We start from the raw sequence: 24,779 nt of genomic DNA on the forward strand, positions 1-24,779 counted from the left end.
CTGAAAGATGCATGTCTTAAATTAAGATATAACCTATTGATGCAAAAATATTAAAATTTGGAAGTTTGATCATAAAGATGTCCTTGATGATACTACTATACTGTAGCTATCACACTGCTGTCACGCACTCACCCACAGCGGGCTGCTGCTGCCCGTCGCTGCCATCGTCATCATCGATGTGGACAAGGGTGGCACGCAGGGTGACAGCGCCCCTTCCCTTGCACACCCTGGAGGGGTCCATCCCTGCAGAATGTGAAGTAGAGCATTACCCCATACTGCCCCAGGCACCCCCTTGGGCAGCTCAGGTTACCCACACTACCACCTCCCCCAGCAGCTGAGGTTTCCCCACATTCTCCCAGGTCCACACTGGTTTCCCCACAATCCTCACCGGGCAACTCAGGTTACTCCATATCCCCACCCCCATGCCCCGCAGCTCCCAGGTTACCCCACAGTCATACACAAATCTGCATCATTAACAAATAATTCAAGATGTTTTCAAACAAAGGCTGCTAATGAGAAGCATTTCAGGGACAAAAGGAAGCCCCATTAGAAGAATCACAGTGATGAAATTCAGAGTTATGTGAATACAGTACGTTAGAGGATCCCATTTAGAAAGCTGCAGTTAGCTCAAGGAAAGTCACATTACACAGATTGGCTGCTTCATGAGTGAAGCTAAAAGCTTCAGATCTGTATCCCTGGTGAATCAGTTCACAGGGGACTTTGTGTGGTCAGACAACACACCTGCAGCAGGCATTAAGTCCGGGCAGCTCTTCATCTCCTTCAGGGGCGTTATTCTGACAGCAGACACACTCCGTAGGACAGTCAGATCTTTAGGGGCTGCCAGACAAACATAAGAAACACATAACAGGGGTGGACCTCACACAAAATCCATGAATAGGAAGACAGAGGCCAGAGTGGAAAAACATGAGTTACAATGTAAGGGATGACATACACAAAACACAAAATGCTTTTAAAAGACATATAATGAAAGTACATTAAGCTCTGTTGCTGTCCCCATGAGCTGGTAAAACACTACAGAAAATAATGGTTTATGAAGGTAGTGCCATTTAATGAGCTTGCAAGTGACACAGATGAATGTCATGGCAAACAATGAGGGATTCTCACTCTGAGCTGTGAGGCTGAGGGGGGAGGAAACAGAGGGAAAATGCTAACAGAGGAGATTGTAGATCAGAGGAGAGTAGAGGAAGGACAGAGGTATGTGTGTGGACCACTGTATGACTGCTGTGTGCCAACCACAGTGTGACCACAGCACATAGACTGCTGTGTGCAGGCTGCTGGGTGAAGATTGCTGTCTTCAGACCACAGTGTGACTGCTGTGTGCAGACTGCTATGTGAAGACTGCTATGCGAAGACTGCTGCCTGCAGACCACAGTGTGACTGCTATGTGCAGATCACTGCCTTTAGACTGCTGTGTGCAGAATACAGTGTGACTGCTGTGTGCAGACCTCTGCAAGACTACAGTGTGATGGCACACAGCTGGCTGATGAGCAACACAGAGGCATGGGGGAATTTTAAAGACCTGAGCTGTGTTGATTCACAGAACAAAGCCAATGTGATATTTAGTCTCTAAATGTGTTCAGTTTTCTCCTTTATAAGCTGTTAAATGTTTATTTGAAATAAGTGAGGGTGTTATCAGAAGAGGGACAGCAAATGAGGGGTCAGCAATCCAATAGGGAGATGCTTTTTTAATCTAAGTAGTGTAATGGGGGAACGAAGCCTCTCACTTTCGGCACAACAGAGTTGTAACTTACGGGGGGGACGGTACGGCCCCACAAAGCTCTCTGCTGGAAAACCCTGCGGACGAGAACATAAAATACTCAGGAGACTTCAGGCTGCCTTTGTGCCACATTCTTTGAGCCTAAAGCCAGCATGAGCTCACATGCATTCCCTGGAGTAACTCTACAATACACTGCCACCGGGACCCCACACAGCTTCTCCTCCCACCGTGGAGACCACAGCACCTTAAAGGGTATTGACTCGACATTCAGGGGCTTGGCAGACAGTTTCACGCTCTATATTACGCTCTACTCAGAGATGTGGCCAGGAACTGTCCATACATTACTAAATACTGCCCCTAGTGGGGTCCTGGCAAAAATTCAATGGTTTTGTTTATTCCCATAACCTCCCATATCAAAAACTGTATTAAAAATAACATAAGACTCTTATGCATTTTCTCCAAATCATATTCAAATCAAACTATTAATATAACATATTAACTTAAGGTGTCATCATACATATAAGTCTTTTATTGTTGTAAAATATAGTAAAATCCCGTTATAACAGACTTCCATTATATCCAGACTTGCTGTATGCCCAGAACACTACAGGACACCGTTTACAAATGCCACACCCCAGCAGAAACACTTGTAATATAGATTATAATATTGTACAGATAAGATAAGATAAGATAAGATAAGATAAGATAAGATAAGATAGGACTTTATTGATCCCACAGTGGGGAAATTTGTGTGTTACCACAGCTCTAGACAGATAGCCTGAAAAGAGTACAAATATATAAAAATACAAGAATACGAATACAAAAAAATAAAATAAAATAAGATAAAACACTAAACACTAAAACACTAAATACAGGTAGTAATCCAACTTTACTTGACCTGATGCGTGACTATTAATAATCCAGACTACATATCTGCGCTGGATATCACCAGCACGCCACGCGCCTTGTAGGCGGAGCCTGTATGTCCGTTATAGCCGAACAAAGCTACAGCTGAAAGCGGGGACCAAATGGTTTGTCCGTTATAAGTGAAATTCCGTTATATGCGAGTCCGTTATATCCGATGCTTTTTCTGCATGTTTGTAAAGGCGCATGGTCGGAACCAGCAGACCTCATCCGTTATAGTTCGTTATAAGCGAGTCCACTATAACGGGATTTTACTGTACATATGAAATTAATGTACCGTCAAACATACAAGTCCTATACTTATGTACAATCCATATAAAATGTATGTATCATTAGCCATATATGTCCTTTATTCTTGTGAAATACTTATTACATTCGTGTTTTGTTAAACACAAGTTCTACAGTGATGTACAATGCATATTATATTAATGTTTTGTCAGTATTAGCTTTTATGTATGATTATTTTGCAAGTGACAATTGAATCATGTCACGGAGAATGGTTCTACACAACTAGAATATGTATTTTGAAAAGGAAACATCCTCTTACAATTGATGCATTCACTTTGTGTTCTGAGAACATAATATGAATTTAGTCATGTACAATTCAACCAACTGAATGTGGAGACATCATACAGTCATGGCCGAAATTATCGGTACCACTAGAATTTTTCCAGAAAATGCACCATTTCTACCAGAAAATTGTTGCAATCAGAAATGTTTTGGTACACACATGTTTATTTCCTTCATGTGCATTGGATCAACACAAAAAAAAAACGGAAAAAGGCCAAATTTGACATCATTTCACACAGAAAAATGGGCCGGACATAATTATTGGCACCTTTTCAAAATTGGGGGTAAATCCTTTTATTTCAAGCATATGATGCTCATTTGAACTCATCTGTGGCAAGAAACAGGTGCTGGCAATATAGCAATCACACTTGAAGCCAGTTAAAATGGAGAAAAGTTGACTCAACCTTTCCGTTGTGTGTCTGTATCTGCCACACTAAGCATGGAGGAGAACAGAAAGAAGAGCAGAGAATTGTCTGAGGACTTGAGAACAAAAATTCTGGAAAAATATCAACAATCTCAAGACTACAAGTCCATCTCCAGAGGTCTTCATGTTCCTTTGTCCACTGTGCGCAACATAATCAAGAAATTCACAGCACAGGGCACTGTAGCTATTCTCCCTGGACGTGGACGGAAGAGAAAATTGATAAAAGACTGCAACGAAGGATAGTCCGAATGGTGGATAAATAGCCCCAATCAACATCTAAACAAATTCAAGATGTTTTGCATATATATATATATATATATATATATATATATATATATACACACACACACACACTCACCTAAAGGATTATTAGGAACACCATACTAATACGGTGTTTGACCCCCTTTCACCTTCAGAACTGCCTTAATTCTACGTGGCATTGATTCAACAAGGTGCTGAAAGCATTCTTTAGAAATGTTGGCCCATATTGATAGGATAGCATCTTGCAGTTGATGGAGATTTGTGGGATGCACATCCAGGGCACGAAGCTCCCGTTCCACCACATCCCAAAGATGCTCTATTGGGTTGAGATCTGGTGACTGTGGGGGCCATTTTAGTACAGTGAACTCATTGTCATGTTCAAGAAACCAATTTGAAATGATTCGAGCTTTGTGACATGGTGCATTATCCTGCTGGAAGTAGCCATCAGAGGATGGGTACCTGGTGGTCATAAAGGGATGGACATGGTCAGAAACAATGCTCAGGTAGGCCGTGGCATTTAAACGATGCCCAATTGGCACTAAGGGGCCTAAAGTGTGCCAAGAAAACATCCCCCACACCATTACACCACCACCACCAGCCTGCACAGTGGTAACAAGGCATGATGGATCCATGTTCTCATTCTGTTTACGCCAAATTCTGACTCTACCATTTGAATGTCTCAACAGAAATCGAGACTCATCAGACCAGGCAACATTTTTCCAGTCTTCAACTGTCCAATTTTGGTGAGCTCGTGCAAATTGTAGCCTCTTTTTCCTATTTGTAGTGGAGATGAGTGGTACCCGGTGGGGTCTTCTGCTGTTGTAACCCATCTGCCTCAAGGTTGTGCGTGTTGCGGCTTCACAAATGCTTTGCTGCATACCTCGGTTGTAACGAGTGGTTATTTCAGTCAAAGTTGCTCTTCTATCAGCTTGAATCAGTTGGCCCATTCTCCTCTGACCTCTAGCATCAACAAGGCATTTTCGCCCACAGGACTGCCGCATACTGGATGTTTTTCCCTTTGCACACCATTCTTTGTAAACCCTAGAAATGGTTGTCCGTGAAAATCCCAGTAACTGAGCAGATTGTGAAATACTCAGACCGGCCCGTCTGGTACCAACAACCATGCCACGCTCAAAATTGCTTAAATCACCTTTCTTTCCCATTCTGACATTCAGTTTGGAGTTCAGGAGATTGTCTTGACCAGGACCACACCCCTAAATGCATTGAAGCAACTGCCATGTGATTGGTTGATAAGATAATTGCATTAATGAGAAATTGAACAGGCGTTCCTAATAATCCTTTAGGTGAGTGTATATACACAGTATATATAATTTTGTCCGGCCCCTCCTGGAGCCGACACCTTATCGTGCTGGAGGGGTTTGCGTGTTCCAGTGATCCAAGGAGCTAAGTTGCCCGGGGCTTTATGCCCCTGGTAGGGTCAACTAAGGCAAACAGGTCCTGGGTGAGGAACCAGACGAAGTGCGGCTCAAAAGACCCCTTATGATGAGAAAAATATTGGAAACACGTTTTCCCTTGCCCGGACGCGGGTCACCGGGGCCCCCCCCTGGAGCCAGGCCTAGGGGTGGGGCTCGATGGCGAGCGCCTGGTGGCCAGGCCTATACCCATGAGGCCTGGTTGGGCACAGCCCGAACAAGGCACGTGGGTCCCCCTTCCAATGGGCTCACCACCTATAGGAGGGGCCATAGGGGTCGGGTGCGTTGTGAGCTAAGTAGTGGCCAAAGGCGGGAACGTCTGGCGGAATCCCCTGTCAGGAGGAGTTTCAACTCCTACCTCCGGCAGAACTTTTCCCATGTCCCGGGGGAGGCGGGGGACATTGAGTCCGAATGGGCCATGTTCCGCGCCTCCATTGTGGAGGCGGCTGACCGGAGCTGTGGCCGTTGCAGCGGCAGTCTGCGAACCCGCTGGTGGACACCAGTGGTGAGGGATGCCGTCAAGTGGAAGAAGGAGTCCTATCAGCTCTATACTCTCTGCAGGGTTCTGGAGGGTTCATGGGAGTTTGCCCAACCAGTCTACATGTGTTTTGTGGACTTGGAGAAGGTATTCGACCGTGTCCCTCGGGGAGTCCTGTCGGGGGTGCTCCAGGAGTATGGGGTGCCGGGCTTCCTTTTAAGGGCTGTTCGGTCCCTGTATGACCGGTGCCAGAGTCTGGTCCGCATGGGCAGCAATAAGTCGGACTTGTTTCCGGTGAGGGTTGGACTCCGTCAGGGCTACCCTTTGTCACCGATTCTGTTCATAACTTTTATGGACAGAATTTCTAGGCGCAGTCAGGGCGTTGAGGGTGTCCGGTTTGGTGACCTCAGGATTAGGTCTCTGCTTTTTGCAGATGATGTGGTCCTGTTGGCCTCATCAGACCGTGACCTTCGGCTCTCACTGGAACAGTTCGCAGCCGAGTGTAAAGCGGCTGGAATGAAAATCAGCACCTCCAAATCCGAGACCATGGTCCTCAGCCGGAAAAGGGTAGAATGCTCTCTACGGGTCAGGCATGGGATCCTTCCCCAAGTGGAGGAGTTTAAGTATCTCGGGGTCTTGTTCACGAGTGGGGGGACGATGGAGCGGGAGGTCGACAGGCGGATCGGTGCGGCGTCCGCAGTGATGCGGGCGCTGCATCAGTCTGTCATGGTGAAGAAGGAGCTGAGCCAAAAGGTGAAGCTCTCGATTTACCAGTCGATCTACGTTCCTACCCTCACCTATGGTCACGAGCTGTGGGTAGTGACCGAAAGAACGAGATCGCGAGTGCAAGCGGCCAAAATGAGTTTCCTCTGCAGGGTGGCTGGGCTCTCCCTTAGAGATAGGGTGAGGAGCTCGGTCATTCGGGAGGGACTCAGAGTAGAGCCGCTGCTCCTCCGCATTGAGAGGAGTCAGATGAGGTGGCTCGGGCATCTGATTAGGATGCCTCCTGGACGCCTCCCTGGTGAGGTGTTCCGGACATGTCCCACGGCTCAGTTTTGGAGTTTTATGTCAAATTATGTCAAATTTGGCTTTTTTTCCTGTTTTTTTGTGTTGTTCCAATTGCACATAAAGGAAATAAACATGTGTATACAAAAACACTTGTAATTGTAGCAATTTTCTGGGAGAAATGGTGCATTTTCTGGAAAAAATAATAATTTCAGCCATGACTGTACATGGCTTTCATTAAAATAATGAAAAAACAAGCAATGAACATGTATTTCCTACTAAAGTTATATGTTATCATATACAGTTGTGGCCAAAAGTTTACATACACTTGTAAAGAACATAATATCATGGCTCTCCCGTTATTTCTACAACTCAGATTTTTCTCTGATAGAGTGATTGGAACAGATACTTCTTTGTCACAAAAAACATTCATGGAGTTTGGTTCTTTTATGACTTTATTATGGGTTAACAGAAAAAAGTGATCACATCTGCTGGGTCAAAAATATACATACAGCAGTGCTAATATTTGGTTACATGTCCCTTAGCCATTTTCACTTCAATTAGGCGCTTTTGGTAGCCATCCACAAGCTTCTGGTTGAATCTTTGACCACTCCTCTTGACAGAATTGGTGCAGTTCAGTTAAATTTGATGGCTTTCTGACATGGACTTGTTTCTTCAGCATTGTCCACATGTTTTAAATGGGGTTTAAGTCAGGACTTTGGGGAGGCCATTCTAAAACCCTAATTCTAGCCTGATTTAGCCATTCCTTTACCACTTTTGAAGTGTGTTTGGGGTTATTGTCCTGTTGGAACACCCAACTGCGCCCAAGACCCAACCTTCGGGGTGATGATTTTAGGTTATGTTGAAGAATTTGAAGGTAATCCTCCTTCTTCATTATCCCATTTACTCTCTGTAAAGCACCAGTTCCATTGGCAGCAAAACAGCCCCACAGCATAATACTACCACCACCATGCTTGATGGTAGGCATGGTGTTCTTGGGGTTAAAGGCCTCACCTTTTCTCCTCCAAACATATTGCTGGGCATTGTGGCCAAAAAGCTCGATTTTTGTTTCGTCTGACCACAGAACTTTCCTCCAGAAGGTCTTATCTTTGTCCATGTGATCAGCAGCAAACTTCAGTCGAGCCTTAAGGTGCCGCTTTTGGAGCAAGGGCTTCCTTCTTGCACGGCAGCCTCTCAGTCCATGGAGATGCAAAACACACTTGACTGTGGACAATGACACCTGTGTTCCAGCAGCTTCTAATTCTTGGCAGATCTGCTTTTTGGTGGTTCTCAGTTGACTCTGCACCCTCCTGACCAATTTTCTCTCAGCAGCAGGTGATAGCTTGCGTTTTCTTCCGGATCGTGGCAGTGACAAAACAGTGCCATGCACTTTATACTTACAAACAATTGTTTGCACTGTTGCTCTTGGGACCTGCAGCTGCTTTGAAATGGCTCCAAATGACTTTCCTGACTTGTTCAAGTCAATAATTCGCTTTTTCAGATCCATGCTGAGCTCCTTTGACTTTCCCATTGTAGCGTTTGTGGGCATTTGTATCCAATGAGCCCTACTTAAATGGCCTCAGAGAAGTCACCAGCTGAAGTCACTCATAATCACTCACAAGAAGTTAAGAGGCCATGCTATGAAGCTCATTTCACTGACACAACTTTCTAAGTCACCAAAATTGCTAATTCATGTTGCTGTATGTATATTTTTGACCCAGCAGATGTGATCACTTTTTTCTGTTAACCCATAATAAAGTCATAAAAGAACCAAACTTCATGAATGTTTTTTGTGACAAAGAAGTATCTGTTCAAATCACTCTATCAGAGAAAAAACAGAGTTGTAGAAATAACGGGAAACTCAAGAGAGCCATGATATTATGTTCTTTACAAGTGTATGTAAACTTTTGGCCACAACTGTATAAAGTTGCTGTAAAATCTTTAGATTTTTCCAATAGGCTTTTCCTTTGAGTGACTTATTTTTTTAGTATAAATGTGCATGGTCTATAGAAAGCATCACATTTTGTCATATATAATTGAAATAAGAAAAATGGTTGATAGCCTTATATGAATCATCCTTTTTTTTGTTTTTTGCTTCATATGGGCTAGTGGGTGCACTTCGTCACTGTGCTGGTTTTGTGACAAAAGTGAACAAATATAAAGTATGCCAGATCATAAATGTTAATCTAGGGAGTTACTGCTGACAAAGTAAATTTAACTAAAGGATCTAGTGTAATAATTACAATAATTCACTTACACACTACTTACATTCTTGATAATTATACAGAATTAGATTAAATATGCCCAGTCCTTTCTGATTCCCCCTGCTGGGCATTCATGACATTGTGGCCAGTACCAAAAATGAATCAATCCAAATCAAATTGAAAATTGAGAACACAGATGTACTACATGTAAATATATGTTCATTGACAAAACAGCCCAACATGGTGCCACATCCATGTCAAAACTAGAGGGCAATAAAACACAACAGGAAAAATACAAACCTGCAAGTTTTAACACATCACATGCATAAATATCGCACGTAAATATGAAACTCGCAAGCACTGAAAGATGAATTGTGTGCATGTGTGCCATAATATCATGCTCAAATTAGGACCAATTAACACCTTCAGTTTTGCAAATGCAATCCTGAAGTCACGACTTCAACTCAAGTCTACATTCAAAAGTTCATCTAACAGTGAAGGAAGCATATAATACACGAGTTGAAATATTTCAATTTGAAATACAGTGGAACTCCCATTTCTGGTGATTTTGGAATTACTCTGATGTGACAGAAGCACGATATATGCATTGTTGCAAAAATCATTACAAAAGTACGAACGAAATAATGTTAAACTTGCAAGAAAAGGTTATGGAAAGATAAATGAAAATGCAACTTTGACAAGCTTCCGTTTCCGTGTGCCGTTGAAAAGAAAACAGTGTCAGCTGCTCCTTCACTGCCTAGCAACCAATACTGGGTGGTGTGTATATTGCAACAGGTAGATCTATGGCAAGATAGATGGAAGGCGTGTGTGTCTAGCTAAAAAAAAATGACTTTATAGCTTTTGTGAAAGTGTTCATTGTATAGTGTTCCTTTTTGTAACCACTTGAATGACTCAGAATTAGGCTAAAATGTCAGAATCCCTTTCATTCAAGAGAGTACAGCACTTTATAATAATGTACAAGGCACATTATTATTATTATTATAATTATTATATTTAACGTCGCTAATGTCTTTCTGTGCTTAATTAATCAATTAAACTTCACTATACAGTCAGGATTATTGGCACCCCTCAATTGTAAGTATAGAATGAAGAATATTTTCAGAAATAAATGTAAATGGACAAATTTTGTACAATCAGAAAATTTATTTAAAAGCTATTAAAAATTGCTGAAATCTGCCATTCCAAAAAGGACTACTGCAAACTTAAAAGAGCTTAAATGGATAGCAATGGATGACTGACAAAAACTACCAGCAGATGGATGCAAGAAGCTTATAAATGGCTACAAGAAACATTTAGAAGCTTTCATTGTTGCCAAAGGCTCTGTGACCAGATATTAATGAAGGGTGTCAATGTCCAGTGTACATTTTATGTCTATACTTTTTATTTTACTAAGAGACAGCTTTTTTTTGTTGTTGTTCAATAACTTTGCACATTTTATTAGATATTTTGAGTGAACAAAATTGGTTCATTTGCATTTATTTTCTGAAGATAATCTACATTCTGTACTTACCATTGAGGATGCCAATAATCCTGACCAGGACTGCATGCAAGTACATTATAACATTATATGTGAGGTCTACATTTGATTTGCTATTACCTGCAGTTTGTTTGCCCACTGTATGTCTTGGAACATATCAAGCAGGAATACGGGGGAACTACTGTACTCATAATGGAGCAATCTTTTTTACAGGTAGCACATGAATTGTTTATTTCCAAAATGCACTGTGGCATCTCAAAACACCGCACACAAATGTACATACACGTATACATGCCATACACATACCATTTAATATTTTAAGCTCATATACAGTCTTTACACATTCTACACTTCAAGTTAACAATATTTCCTTATTATGCATATATATGTTCCATTTTCTTATTTCATCATAAATTGGCACAGATAGCTAAATTTCAAATTATGATGTATCAGCACGTGTATTATATGATTCCTCAGACCATATGTTAGATAAACTTGTCAAAAGACTTTAGTTGAAGATGTGACTAATGGCTGGGGGATGACTTCAATTGAGTGACTGATTTACGTGCCAAACAAAAGGTGTTATAGCACTGAAGAGGGGGCAGACACCTTGTGTGGGGAAGTGGGGGGGGGGGGGTCCTCATAAGGAAATCCTCATTTTTCCAGGAATTCTAGTGTTACGTCACGACTCTCGTCTCAGCAGATTTATTTTTTTGTTAATTAAAAACAATAATAGGGTGATCTTTTCAGTACACTGGTCAGCCACGAGCACTCAATGCACTGACTGATACTGCTGTTTTGCACATAACCATTTATTTTATGTGAAGTACAGTGTTCTGTTGAGTGTAAATTGTTGTAATGGTTTGCGTTTTGGATGTGATGGACAATATGGTGCTTCGTGAACCATTTGCTGTATTTTATGACCCCACTAGATGGTGCTCTCTGTTCAAGAAAAGGCACAAAGCATGTCCCCCCCAAAGCAAACAAAGAGCACCATCTAGTGGCATAGTCACCAATTTAGAATTATAACATACATTTATGCACAAAGGACCAGACACAATGTTTAGTGTTTACAGTGAAATGGTAACATTCAATGCACATAATATAATAGCTTATAATACTGTAATAGTATCTGATGCTTTTACATAGGGCTGTTGCGATATAACCGCAATTACAGTATATGGTGCATGTGAAATAATCACCAGGGCTTTATATAATGGCTGTAAACAATGGCTTGTCTGGACACCAGCTTTTTCGATGCTAACCAGTAGGATACCAAAAACTAACGGTACGATAATATTGCGATAAAATGTTCACGATACAATAATTATCACGATATTTAAAAAAAACCTCTTAATTAATATGTTTATTTATATCAAATTAGTTCTTCCTTTTAACATAAAGTGCTTCTGCTTTTCTTTATTAGTGAAATATCCAGCTATGACCTTAACCCTTTGCCAGAACTTAGCAGTAATTGTCCTTTGCAATGAATGACTGAACATTGCATGTAATTATAAAACAAAAACAAGCAGTCAGTCGTTCCTTTATAAAATATTAATTATTACTGCAGCAGCTGGATCTTTTAATCAAAACACAATCTGCAATTCCGAAGTAGTGTTTTCTTCCACTTTTCCGCTGGGTCTGTTTTCATCCTGTGAAATATAGGCCATGCCCATACATACTAACACGCTAAATAATGTGTGAAAACAGTGCACGTGTACCACTTATGAACCTATTTTTGGTCCACTTAGTAGTGCTACTGGCCAGTTCTAGGTTCGATGGGAGTGGTGGGGGAAAAGATAATGACACCTCAAAATTTAGAACAGCAACCTTTAGTAAATATTAATTGTAGAACATGAAGAATAGTGAATACATTTACATTTAAATGGAAAAAGGTAAATCTACCTCTTTATAAAGTATGCATTTAAATATTCTTTGTTTTGGATTCCAGCGGTTAAATCAGTTATTCCTAGTTAATCTTAAGTCTAAATCTAGTTATATCCTAGTTCAGTTTTGCTAATTTTTGACTGTGCACAGATCAATAAAATAATTATTTTGCATCTATTTATAATCACCTTATTTAAATTCTCTATCCAGTATCTTTAGCACCTATTTATCTTTCCATTAAATCAATAACCTCCCCCCACATATCAAACTCAAAATTCAACACGTGATTTTGTTTCTTCCCTTTATACATCATATACCATTCAGGCATAACAATATTCAAGGGTTGATATACTGTTCAATTGAGACATAACAATGTCCAAAGTAGGGCTGCACGATATTCAGAATAAATCACATTGCAATATTTATTCTTTCTGCGATATATATTGCGATATTGGGATTTAAAAAATTCTAATTAGTTCAATAGCTCTATTGCAGGGGTATTCAACTAAAATTTAAAGAGGTCCAGTTAGAGAAAATTTCTTGAAGCAAAGGTCCGGAAGATCATAATGTCTAACTATTTAGTGTGATGTATATTTAAGTAGCATATCAGTTGTATCAACATTGCATGTAATCAGTACCTGACTGTCAAATCAAATTAATTCAGTGCAATTCAATTCGAGATGTACACATGTAACAGTTCTTACCTTGTAAATAGTATGCTTTTGTATTTAACCATGTAAACACACTTTTGACGTAGCTCATTTTAGGTTTATAATGGAATAATATAGATTTGCCGTAAGATTTCCTGCGCAAGACTGAAATCATGAGTGGCGTGCCAGATGCTGAAAACGTACAATTTGAAAAAGTTGATCTATATATAACAGATAATATTACTTTATACATATGTTAAAAAGCGGAAACTTCCACGAACATGAAATCACCAGTAAACTATGTCTATTTATCCAACATGTTATATAATACATACTGTATTTGAAAACTTTTCAGCTATATGGTTTCAGGACAGACCAGCCACTCTCTTAGGAGCATTACGGATTTTTGGTTGCGTGTGTTCGCTTCGCTGCTGTTATTAAGCAGTCACTCTGTTAGGAACATTACGGCTTTTTGGTCGCTTTGCTACGGTGGCCCCTAGAGACAAAACACACACAAAAGAAAAAGCAGAAACAAAATGAAAATGCGCAGCAAATTAAAAAAACACACAAAAGAAAAAGCAGAAACAAAATGAAAATGCGCAGCAAATTAAAAAAACACACGCAAAAGAAAAAGCAGAAACAAAATGAAAATGCGCAGCAAGTTAAAAAAACACACGCAAAAGAAAAAGCAGAAACAAAATGAAAATGCGCTGCAAATGAAAAAACACACACAAAAGAAAAAGCAGAAACAAAATGAAAATGCGCAGCAAGTTAAAAAAACACACGCAAAAGAAAAAGCAGAAACAAAATGAAAATGCGCAGCAAGTTAAAAAAACACACGCAAAAGAAAAAGCAGAAACAAAATGAAAATGCGCTGCAAATGAAAAAACACACACAAAAGAAAAAGCAGAAACAAAATGAAAATGCGCAGCAAATTAAAAAAACACACGCAAAAGAAAAAGCAGAAACAAAATGAAAATGCGCAGCAAGTTAAAAAAACACACGCAAAAGAAAAAGCAGAAACAAAATGAAAATGCGCAGCAAGTTAAAAAAACACACGCAAAAGAAAAAGCAGAAACAAAATGAAAATGCGCAGCAAGTAGACAATCCCAAACCGGAAGTGCTCCACCACGCTAGGGGGCGCGGTGAGCTCATGTGGCACAGTCGCTACACAGTAGTGATGGGAAGTTCGACTGAATTAACTGATTTGATTCTTTCGAGCTGTCCGTTGTAATGAATCGATTCTAAAATCGATTCTGTGATTCACTTTTTTTTCCGTCTTTTTTGCACCTGACCGTATGAGTCAACGAATCATGGGATCGGATAATAAATCAAACGTCTCAAGGTTACGTTATTTGACTGAAAGATGGGGCTGGTGTTCAACAAAAATGTTCAGCTTGACTATTCACAATAAAAAAAACAATATATAAAAAGCAGAAAGGGTGTCGATGCTGAATAAACACGCGTGTATATATAGTTCTTATTTTCTTGACTTTAGCCAAATTCATGTGCATGAGTATCAAGGACTACATCACAGTTAACAACTGCAATATTACCAATACAATCACACACACATACAATGAGCATGAGTAAACTTGCATACGTTGTTGTGTAAACGTCAAAGTTAATAAATATCTTTGGCTTTTGATGAAAGACATATGGTTTTATTATGCAGAAATGCAATAATTTACTGTTGTGAACGCCGCAATGGCTCTTGGGATCGGTTCGCAAACCATCCGTTTGACTTGCCGACGGAGTGTCCGAGAGTCCGTTCGATGAACAAATCGAACTTACGGTTTTCGGACACTCGGTCGGTGACTAAAACGAATGGTTTGCGAACCGATCCCAAGAGCCCTCGCCGCCTCGCGGCATTTGCTGCGGAAATGCAGTTACGCTGTTGAAAGGAATAAAATTAACGCAGCTGTTCACAGGGCTGTCAACTTTGGTCAGCCGGTTGGCCAGAGATTTTCCATTTCAGACAAGTCCGCACACGCATTTACACCTTTGTGACAGTTTTATTCCCTTGTAAATGGTCTGTAGGGTTTGCAAACTACCCCAACGCTTTTGCTGCAGCTAATTTTAGGTTTATAATGTAATAATATAAATTTGCAGTAAGATTTCTTGCACGAGCGTGAGAATCCGAAAGCGTGAGTGTCACGCCAGATGCGTGAGAGTTGGCAGCCCTGTGTTCATTTATCACAACAGTAAATTATTGCATTTCTGCATAATAAAACCATATGTCTTTCATCAAAAACCAAATATATTTATTAACTTTGACGTTTACACAACAACGTATGCAAGTTTTCTCATGCTCATTGTATGTGTATGTGTGATTGTATTGGTAATATTTCAATTGTTGTTAACTGTGATGTAGTCCTTGATACTCATGCACATGAATTTGGCTAAAGTCAAGAAAATAAGAACTATATATACACGCGTGTTTATTCAGCATCGACACCCTTTCTGCTTTTTATATATTGTTTTTTTTATTGTGAATAGTCAAGCTGAACATTTTTGTTGAACACCAGCCCCATCTTTCAGTCAAATAACGTAACCTTGATACACCGTTTGATTTATTATCCGATCCCATGATTCGTTGACTCATACGGTCAGGCGCAAAAAAGACGGAAAAAAAAGTGAATCACAGAATCGATTTTAGAATCGATTCATTACAACGGACAGCTCGAAAGAATCAAATCAGTTAATTCAGTCGAACTTCCCATCACTACTGTGTAGCGACTGTGCCACATGAGCTCACCGCGCCCCCTAGGGTGGTGGAGCACTTCCGGTTTGGGATTGTCTACTTGCTGCGCATTTTCATTTTGTTTCTGCTTTTTCTTTTGCGTGTGTTTTTTTAACTTGCTGCGCATTTTCATTTTGTTTCTGCTTTTTCTTTTGCGTGTGTTTTTTTAACTTGCTGCGCATTTTCATTTTGTTTCTGCTTTTTCTTTTGTGTGTGTTTTTTCATTTGCAGCGCATTTTCATTTTGTTTCTGCTTTTTCTTTTGCGTGTGTTTTTTTAACTTGCTGCGCATTTTCATTTTGTTTCTGCTTTTTCTTTTGTGTGTGTTTTTTCATTTGCAGCGCATTTTCATTTTGTTTCTGCTTTTTCTTTTGCGTGTGTTTTTTTAACTTGCTGCGCATTTTCATTTTGTTTCTGCTTTTTCTTTTGCGTGTGTTTTTTTAATTTGCTGCGCATTTTCATTTTGTTTCTGCTTTTTCTTTTGTGTGTGTTTTTTCATTTGCAGCGCATTTTCATTTTGTTTCTGCTTTTTCTTTTGCGTGTGTTTTTTTAACTTGCTGCGCATTTTCATTTTGTTTCTGCTTTTTCTTTTGCGTGTGTTTTTTTAATTTGCTGCGCATTTTCATTTTGTTTCTGCTTTTTCTTTTGTGTGTTTTTTTAATTTGCTGCGCATTTTCATTTTGTTTCTGCTTTTTCTTTTGCGTGTGTTTTTTTAATTTGCTGCGCATTTTCATTTTGTTTCTGCTTTTTCTTTTGTGTGTGTTTTTTCATTTGCAGCGCATTTTCATTTTGTTTCTGCTTTTTCTTTTGCGTGTGTTTTTTTAACTTGCTGCGCATTTTCATTTTGTTTCTGCTTTTTCTTTTGCGTGTGTTTTTTTAATTTGCTGCGCATTTTCATTTTGTTTCTGCTTTTTCTTTTGTGTGTTTTTTTAATTTGCTGCGCATTTTCATTTTGTTTCTGCTTTTTCTTTTGTGTGTGTTTTGTCTCTAGGGGCCACCGTACTTTGCTGCTGTTATTAACACTAATGGCACATCAGCACAGACAAAGGGCTATCGGTCCAGGTCCGTATGGGACAGCTTCTGGGTCCGTGTCCGGCGCAGTCCACCTGTTAGTGACCGCTGCTGTATTGATATAATTAATCATTCTAGAAAGATTGACCTGATTTAGCCCAAATATAATGGTAATGATAACTTAATCAGTACTAAACAGAGCATGAGCATTAAACTATGGAAGCTTATCGCATACGAGAGCTAACATGAGTGCCAAAATAATGCTGGGTTAAATGGTTAGAATGTTTGTGCTTGGTGGTTCGTTCTGTGATCGACATGTTTGTTAGCTGACCGTGCAAAGCTGCGTGTCGGCTCCGTATCCAAAAACCTTTAAATTGATCTAAATAATATTAGACAGACTTTTGTGGATTGTTTAAGAATAAGAACAGTGTGACATTTGTTAGTTCAACACCAAAAGCGTTGTCCACGCCGCTTAATTTAATTTGCGTTACTTAACATCGCACATCCTGCGATGTGACTATTGCAAGTGCGTACATCGCAATGACGATGCTGAAATGATATATCGTGCAACCCTTACCCTAGTCCAAAGGTTAAGATACAGTTCAATTCAGTCCATTATATCCTAACTGCACACGGTGTAAGAAATTCAAAGTCCTCTACTCATCCTTCACCGTTGCTCCATAGGTCTAGCTTGCTACCCTGCTATGAACTCCGTTCGGTGGGTCCGTGCTCGGCGAAGCACATGCAGGAATATCTTTTCCAAATCTTCAGAAGTGTCAATGTAGTGCAGAAAAAAACAATTTATCGTGGTTTTAAACATTTCTTCCATCTTCCTTTAGTTAATAAAAAAAAAAATTCTTACACCACATAAGCTGTAAAATCAAATTTAGCAAGTTTTCTTTTTACCGTATTCTAAATCCTATGACAGCACTCCCTGTAGCCAGCCTCAAACACTTCCGCAAAAAAAACAACCCGCGCTTTCCACTAGAGACCTGCACTCCCGTGGGATTGCCGCGGGACCAGCGGGACCCGATGCACCGAGTGCGGCGCGGGACAAGATTTGATGGATGAATGCGGGTGCGGGCGGTAAGGTCCTCATGTATGTGCGGGTTGCGGGAGAATAGAATTAATCGCGGGACTCCCGCAAAATGTTATTATCTTAAAATTAATTTATTAAAAACAAATACTCTATTATTTATCTACTGCACAAAAGCAACAAGAACGACTAAATTAAAATAATAACAATTTACAGGTGAATCGTCTACAGAAACTACAATTGCCGCGCTCTGAGTGCCGGGGGACGTAACTGGACACCCCAAGAAGGAATCAGCCTGGTGCTTGGACGGGATAGCGTGTTCTGAAAAGCTCCTCGTTCATGTCCATGTTCATCATTCCATTTAATTAAACTAAAATAAAACGAAACATATTTCTTTATTTTCCGTTTCTTTTTTATATATACTCAAAAGGGAAGCAAGTGAAACAAATAACAGAGTAGCGGGAAAAAGCGGTAAAAATAAAACTACTTATATGTTTACCTGCGGGATTTTGCGGGCGGGAGCGGGACAAAACTTGAATACTGCGGGCTGGAGCGGGAGAAAATAATATATATTTTTTGCGGGAGCGGGACAGAATCTTGCGGGAGCGGGGTGGAGCAGGACTGAAAAATCCGTCAGGCGCAGGTCTCTACTTTCCACATTACTTCGTGACATCACCTCACAATCTGCATACAATCAATTTTTTTCTTAAAGAGATAAACTATCCTGTAGTACGGAGTCTCTCTGGTGACATACTGTAGGAGAAAAAAATATATATTGCGTGGCCACAAGATAATTAAGCAGTGGCCACTAGATAATTAAATAGTGGCCACAAACTAATAACGCGTGGCCACGAGATTTTCGAATGCTTGGAAAAATATGGACAACTTCGAGATTGGATAAAAGTAAGTATAATTTTATAAAGAAATTATATATTTTTTAAATTGATAACATAATTGTGAGAAGACACATGTTAACTTCCTAAAGGCGTTATCGACAAGTGCATTAGACCAGCATACAACATCCCGGAGCCAACACCTTATCGTGGTGGAGAGGTTTGCGTGTTCCTATGATCCCAGAAGCTAAGTTTCCCGGGGCTTTAAACCCCTGGTAGGGTCACCCAAGGCAAACAGGTCCTGGGTGAGGAACCAGACGAAGTGCGGCTCACAAGACCCCTAATGATGAGTATAAACATTGATCCACGATTTCCCTTGCCCGGAAGCGGGAGCCAGGCCTGGGGGTGGGGCTCGATGGTGAGCGCCTGGTGGCCAGGCCTACACCCATGGGGCCTGGTCGTGCACAGCACAAACAAGGCACATGGGTCCCCCCTCCAATGGGCTCACCACCTGTAGGAGGGGCCATAGGGGTCGGGTGCAGTGTGAGTTGGGCAGTGGCCGAAGGCGGGGACCTTGGTGTTCCAATCCTCGGCAGCAGAAGCTAGCTCTAGGGACATGGAATGTCACCTCTCTGGTGGGGAAGGAGCCTGAGCTGGTGCGCGAGGCTGTGAGGTTCCGACTAGATATAGTCGGGCTCGCCTCGATGCACGGCTTGGGCTCTGGAACCAGTCTCCTCGAAGGGGGTTGGACCCTCTTCCACTCTGGAGTTGCTCACGGGGAGAGGCGCCGAGCTGGGGTGGGCAAACTTATTGCCCCCTGGCTGGGCGCCTGTACATTGGGGTTTACCGCAGTAGACAAGAGGGTAGCCTCCCTTTGCCTTCGAGTGGGGGGACGGGTCCTGACTGTTGTTTGCGCTTATGCGCCAAACGGCAGTTCAGAATACCCACCCTTTTTGGAGTCCTTGGAAGGGGTGTTGGAGAGCACTCCCCCCGGGAACTCTCTTGTTCTGCTGGGGGACTTCAATGCTCACGTGGGCAATGACAGTGAGACCTGGAGTGGCGTGATTGGGAGGAACGGCCCGCCCGATCTGAACCCGAGTGGTATTCTGTTGTTGGACTTCTGTGCTCATCACAGATTGTCCATAATGAACACCATGTTCAGGCATAAGGGTGTTCATATGTGCACTTGGCACCAGGACACCCTAGGCCGCAGTTCGATGATCAACTTTGTAGTCGTGTCATCGAACTTGCGGCCGCATGTCTTGGACGCTCGGGTGAAGAGAGGGGCGGAGCTGTCAACTGATCACTACCTGGTGGTGGGTTGGCTCCGCTGGTGGGGGAGGAAGCCGGCCAGGCCTGGCAGGCCCAAGCGTATAGTGAGGGTCTGTTGGGAACATCTGGCGGAATCTCCTGTCGGAGGGAGTTTCAACTGCTACCTCCAACAGAACTTCTCCCATGTCCCGGGGGAGGTGGGGGACATCGAGTCCGAATGGGCCATGTTCCGCGCCTCCATTGTGGAGGCGGCTGACTGGAGCTGTGGCCGTAAGGTGGTTGGTGCTTGTTGCGGCGGCAATCCCCGAACCCGGTGGTTAGGGATGCCGTCAAGCTGAAGAAGGAGTCCTATCGGGTCTTTTTGGCCTGTGGGACTCCGGAAGCAGCTGATGAGTACCGGCAGGCCAAGCGGAATGCGGCTTCGGCGGTCGCTGAGGCAAAAATTCAGGTATGGGAGGAGTTTGGCGAGGCCATGGAGAATGACTTCCGGATGGCTTCGAGGAGATTCTGGTCCACTATCCGGCGTCTCAGGACGGGAAAGCGGTGCAGCATCAACACTGTTTATGGTGGGGATGGTGTGCTGCTAGCCTCAGCTCGGGACGTTGTGGGTCGGTGGAAGGAATACTTCAAAGACCTCCTCAATCCCACCGACATGCCTTCCAATGAGGAAGCAGAGTCTGGGGACTTGGGGGTGGACTCACCCATCTCTGGGGTAGAGGTTACTGAGGTGGTTAAAAAGCTCCTCGGTGGCCGGGCCCCGGGGGTGGATGAGATCCGCCCGGAGTTCCTCAAGGCTCTGGATGTTGCGGGGCTGTCTTGGTTGACACGCATCTGCGGCATTGCGTGGACATTGGGGGCGGTGCCTCTGGATTGGCAGACCGGAGTGGTGGTCCCCATCTTCAAGAAGGGAGACCGGAGGGGTGTGTTCCAACTATAGGCGGATCAAGTTTTCTTGCCTTATAAGGGCTGTTCGGTCCCTGTACAACCGGTGTTGTGTAGAGCTTGGTCCGCATTGCCGGCAGTAAGTCGGACTCTTTCCCAGTGAGGGTTGGACTCCGCCAGGGCTGCCCTTTATCACCGATTCTGTTCATAACCTTTATGGACAGAATTTCTAGGCGCAGCCAGGGCGTTGACGGTGTCCGGTTTGGTGACCTCAGGATTAGGTCTCTGCATTTTGCAGATGATGTGGTTCTGTTGGCCTCATCAGACCGTGACCTTCGGCTCTCACTGGAACAGTTCGCAGCCGAGTGTAAAGCGGCTGGAATGAAAATCAGCACCTCCAAATCCGAGACCATGGTCCTCAGCCGGAAAAGGGTGGAGTGCTCTCTCCAGGTCGGGGAGGAGGTCCTTCCCCAAGTGGAGGAGTTTAATTATCTCGGGGTCTTGTTCACGAGTGAGGGAAGGATGGAGCGGGAGATCGACAGGCGGATCGGTGCGGCGTCCGCAGTGATGCGGGCGCTGCATCGGTCTGTCGTGGTGAAGAAGGAGCTAAGCCAAAAAGCAAAGCTCTCGATTTACCAGTCGATCTACGTTCCTACCCTCACCTATGGTCACGAGCTATGGGTAGTGACCGAAAAAACGAGATCACGAGTGCAAACGGCCGAAATGAGTTTTCTCCGCAGGGTGGCTGGGCTCTCCCTTAGAGACAGGGTGAGGAGCTCGGTCATTCGGGAGAGACTCAGAGTAGAGCCGCTGCTCCTCCGCATTGAGAGGAGCCAGATGAGGTGGCTCGGGCATTTGCTTAGGATGCCTCCTGGACGCCTCCCTGGTGAGGTGTTCCAGGCATGTCCCACTGGGAGGAGGCCCCGGGGAAGACCCAGGACACGCTGGAGGGACTATGTTTCTCGGCTGGCCTGGGAACGCCTCGGGATTCCCCCAGAGGAGCTGGAGGAAGTGGCCGGGGAGAGGGAAGTCTGGGTTTCCCTGCTGAGACTGCTGCCCCCGCGACCCGACCTCAGATAAGCGGAAGTAAATGGATGGATGGATGGATGGACAACATCCCGGAAATCTAACTCGTTCCCACGCTGAATTATCTCTGAATTATCTCGTGGTCACGCAATATATTTTTTTCTTCTATGTCACCAGAGGGGCTCCATAGTACGGTTAGTACAGTCAAAGTAAAAAGTTTGTGAACCCGTTTATATTTACTATATTCATGTGTAATTCCATATAAAACATGGTTGTCTCTCCATGTAAGTCACAATAATGAACAAACAGTCTCTTATAACTAAACACAGACATATTTTCAGAGAATTTTTGATTATATTCAATAATTTATTCAAATTGTGAAACTGAAGGTTGGAAAAAGTAAGTGAACCTTAAGCTAATGACTTTTTAAAAAAGCTCATTGCAGTCAGAATTTAGCAAACCTGGAGTCCATTTTGTCACACCCCGATCGTGCTGATCCTCCTGTGTCACGCCCCCCTCGTTAACCTCATGTCGATTCCCTGTGTTTAACAGCTGTTTCTCATGGGGTGTTTCCGAAATTGCGCACTTGCGCACTTTTAGTGCGCGATTTTAGGGCGTAGTGCCTTCACAGACAACATAAGCTAAAATTCAGTGCACTGAAAGTTACCCGGATGGTGCACTGAAAACGGCCAGAAAACGCAGTGCAGAATGATGGACACTTGTCACTACCGAAAATGTAACTTCCGCTACTACGCATGCGCACATTCATCACGCATGCATCCACGAAACCACATTTCCTGGCACTTCATTATTACGCATGCGTAATGTACACTTCCACAGGCCCAATCTGCGCATGTATTCACATTTTGCGGCAGACCGTGATTGTGTGATTCAGGGCGTGGACGTCGTGTATCATCATTCATTGGTCACGTATTGTGAGATGGGTCATTGATGTTTATATTTGCAGTTCAGCCATCATTTTATTGTGGTATTTAAACCATATTGCTTTGCCGATTGTAATATTTGCATCTATGTGTGCGTTGCTTTTAGTGCCTGACAGTATCTTACTTAAGGTTTTTCCCCAATGGTATTGCTGAATATATGCCTTTTCTTTAGAAAACGTAATAAAATTAGGGTGTATATCAATCTTGTGTACCCATATTGCTTATCAAGGGGCTGTGATAAATGTACAGCATTTTCTAAAAAAAAATAATCAAAAATCACACCAAAATAATAGTTAAGAACTTTTATTTGCACAACATAAACAATGTTTATGTTGTGCGGTTTGGCCCAAGATAAAACAATCGGTCGTCTGTCAGAAACAAATATAATTTGCTTCATTTAGCACCACAAGACACAGCTGCCATAACTGACACGAGTGTGTGGTAATTACACTGATACAATTATGAAAAGAAATGACTAAGGAGAAAAAAAGCAGGCTTAGTTTAAGTAACTTCACAGCACATCGAACTGAGAGTAGTACATAATGGTAACATTAAAGTAATGTCACCTTTGACTGTAAAATTGATGGCCATACCCTGTATTTTACGTCGCTCCTTCTGAAGCACATTGGGCATTAAAGGCCTATGCGAAATAAAATCTTTTAAAGTCGAAGAACTCTATCATTATCCGGTTAAATCTTCTCTTTCCTCTCGCTGTCGATATTCTCATCAAAAATCAACAGACGATGAAATGTGACGCGATGCCGTAAAAATAGCACGCCTCCTTCCAGAAGTCGCAAGCGTGCGCATGCGTAGTAGCAGAAGTTACATTTTCAGTAGGTGTAACATTTTCGGTAGTGACAGACACTACTCGCACTAAACGGACGCCATTTTGACTACGTAGCGGAAGGGGAGGGACTTTCGGCAAGTTTTCAGAGTTGAATTAAGGCGGACAACAACACAGACACGTAAGCCCAAGTGGAGTCAACTGCTTCATATAAATCTAAGTAACGTTAATAAAATTATTTTACTGATGTATACTGCGGTGTGTAGCCTGACACTCTCTGACGACAGTTATAGATAATTTGAGTTTGCGATTATATCGACTTAGAAGAGTTCGCACACATAAATGTTAGCAGTTTTTTAGCCGGTTAGGCGGTCGTAGATAGGTTATATACATGCAAATAAAACCGCAAGGAAATTCATTGTAAACAAAACACGGCAGATATTTTGGCGCGCTGGAGAATCGCAATCAAATGCTAGTCCGTCACTTCCGGTAAGTGCAAAACGTTAGTGTTCCATTTAGGACAGCATGTTCCCATGGTAGTATGCACTACAGAAGGAAGTACGCACTACATCTCAGTGCACTGATGCAAGTGCGCGATTTCGGACACACCCATTGTCGGTATTAGTTCGGTGTTTTGAAGTACATGTCAGTTTGTTTCCCTAGTTCTGTCATTGCATAGTCGTGTATTGTCGTGGAGTTTCGTGCCTTGTCTGCTTGTTATGCCCCTTCGTTTCCCAATTAAAACCATTTATTTTACCCATATCCTGATCTCCGTCGCCTGTTTCCCTGGTCCGTGTTCCGCGCATCGTGACAGAATGACAGAACTAGCAAAGAAGAAACCTTGGATGTCGGAAGAGGAATACCTCAGCTTGACCGACGAGGTAATTCATTGGCTTGATCTGCCCGAAGTCCGGGATGATCCCCTGCTTCGGGTTCTAGCCTACCGCTGCAGGGATATTCTGGAAGATGTGTGTTATGTATGAACCTGAATATATGTTCTAAAGGTTTCTACCAGTAGATGGCGCAAAGCAAGTGCGCATGTGTAAGTTGTAGCGTTCTGGTATTCAATAAAGAAAGCACTGTGCGAGAGCGCGAATTAATAAATAAAAAAAAAGGTCTCTGCGTAGCTCTGTGTGTAATGTAAAGTGTTGCATATTGACACAAAAGGGAGCAACAT

At 42.5% G+C, this 24,779-nt stretch overlaps 1 protein-coding gene across 11 annotated transcripts in view; it reads right to left on the reverse strand.

Annotated features, from left to right (window-relative positions):
- Positions 1-24,779, reverse strand: part of LOC111860129 (sorbin and SH3 domain-containing protein 1) — a 127,933-nt gene that overhangs the window by 67,973 nt on the left and 35,181 nt on the right. For 10 of the 11 annotated variants that reach the window (XM_023843506.2, XM_023843507.2, XM_072709847.1 and 7 more), the window contains exons 2-4: positions 1,773-1,815; positions 742-837; positions 133-243 (exon numbers count right to left, since the gene is read on the reverse strand). In XM_023843506.2, the coding sequence (XP_023699274.2) occupies positions 133-243; positions 742-837; positions 1,773-1,815 (250 nt within the window). The remainder of the gene's footprint in view (positions 1-132; positions 244-741; positions 838-1,772; positions 1,816-24,779) is intronic. The other variant, XM_072709845.1, reaches the window with a different exon arrangement.

This window comes from Paramormyrops kingsleyae, chromosome 3, assembly GCF_048594095.1.
Source record: "Paramormyrops kingsleyae isolate MSU_618 chromosome 3, PKINGS_0.4, whole genome shotgun sequence".
NCBI lineage: Eukaryota > Metazoa > Chordata > Actinopteri > Osteoglossiformes > Mormyridae > Paramormyrops > Paramormyrops kingsleyae.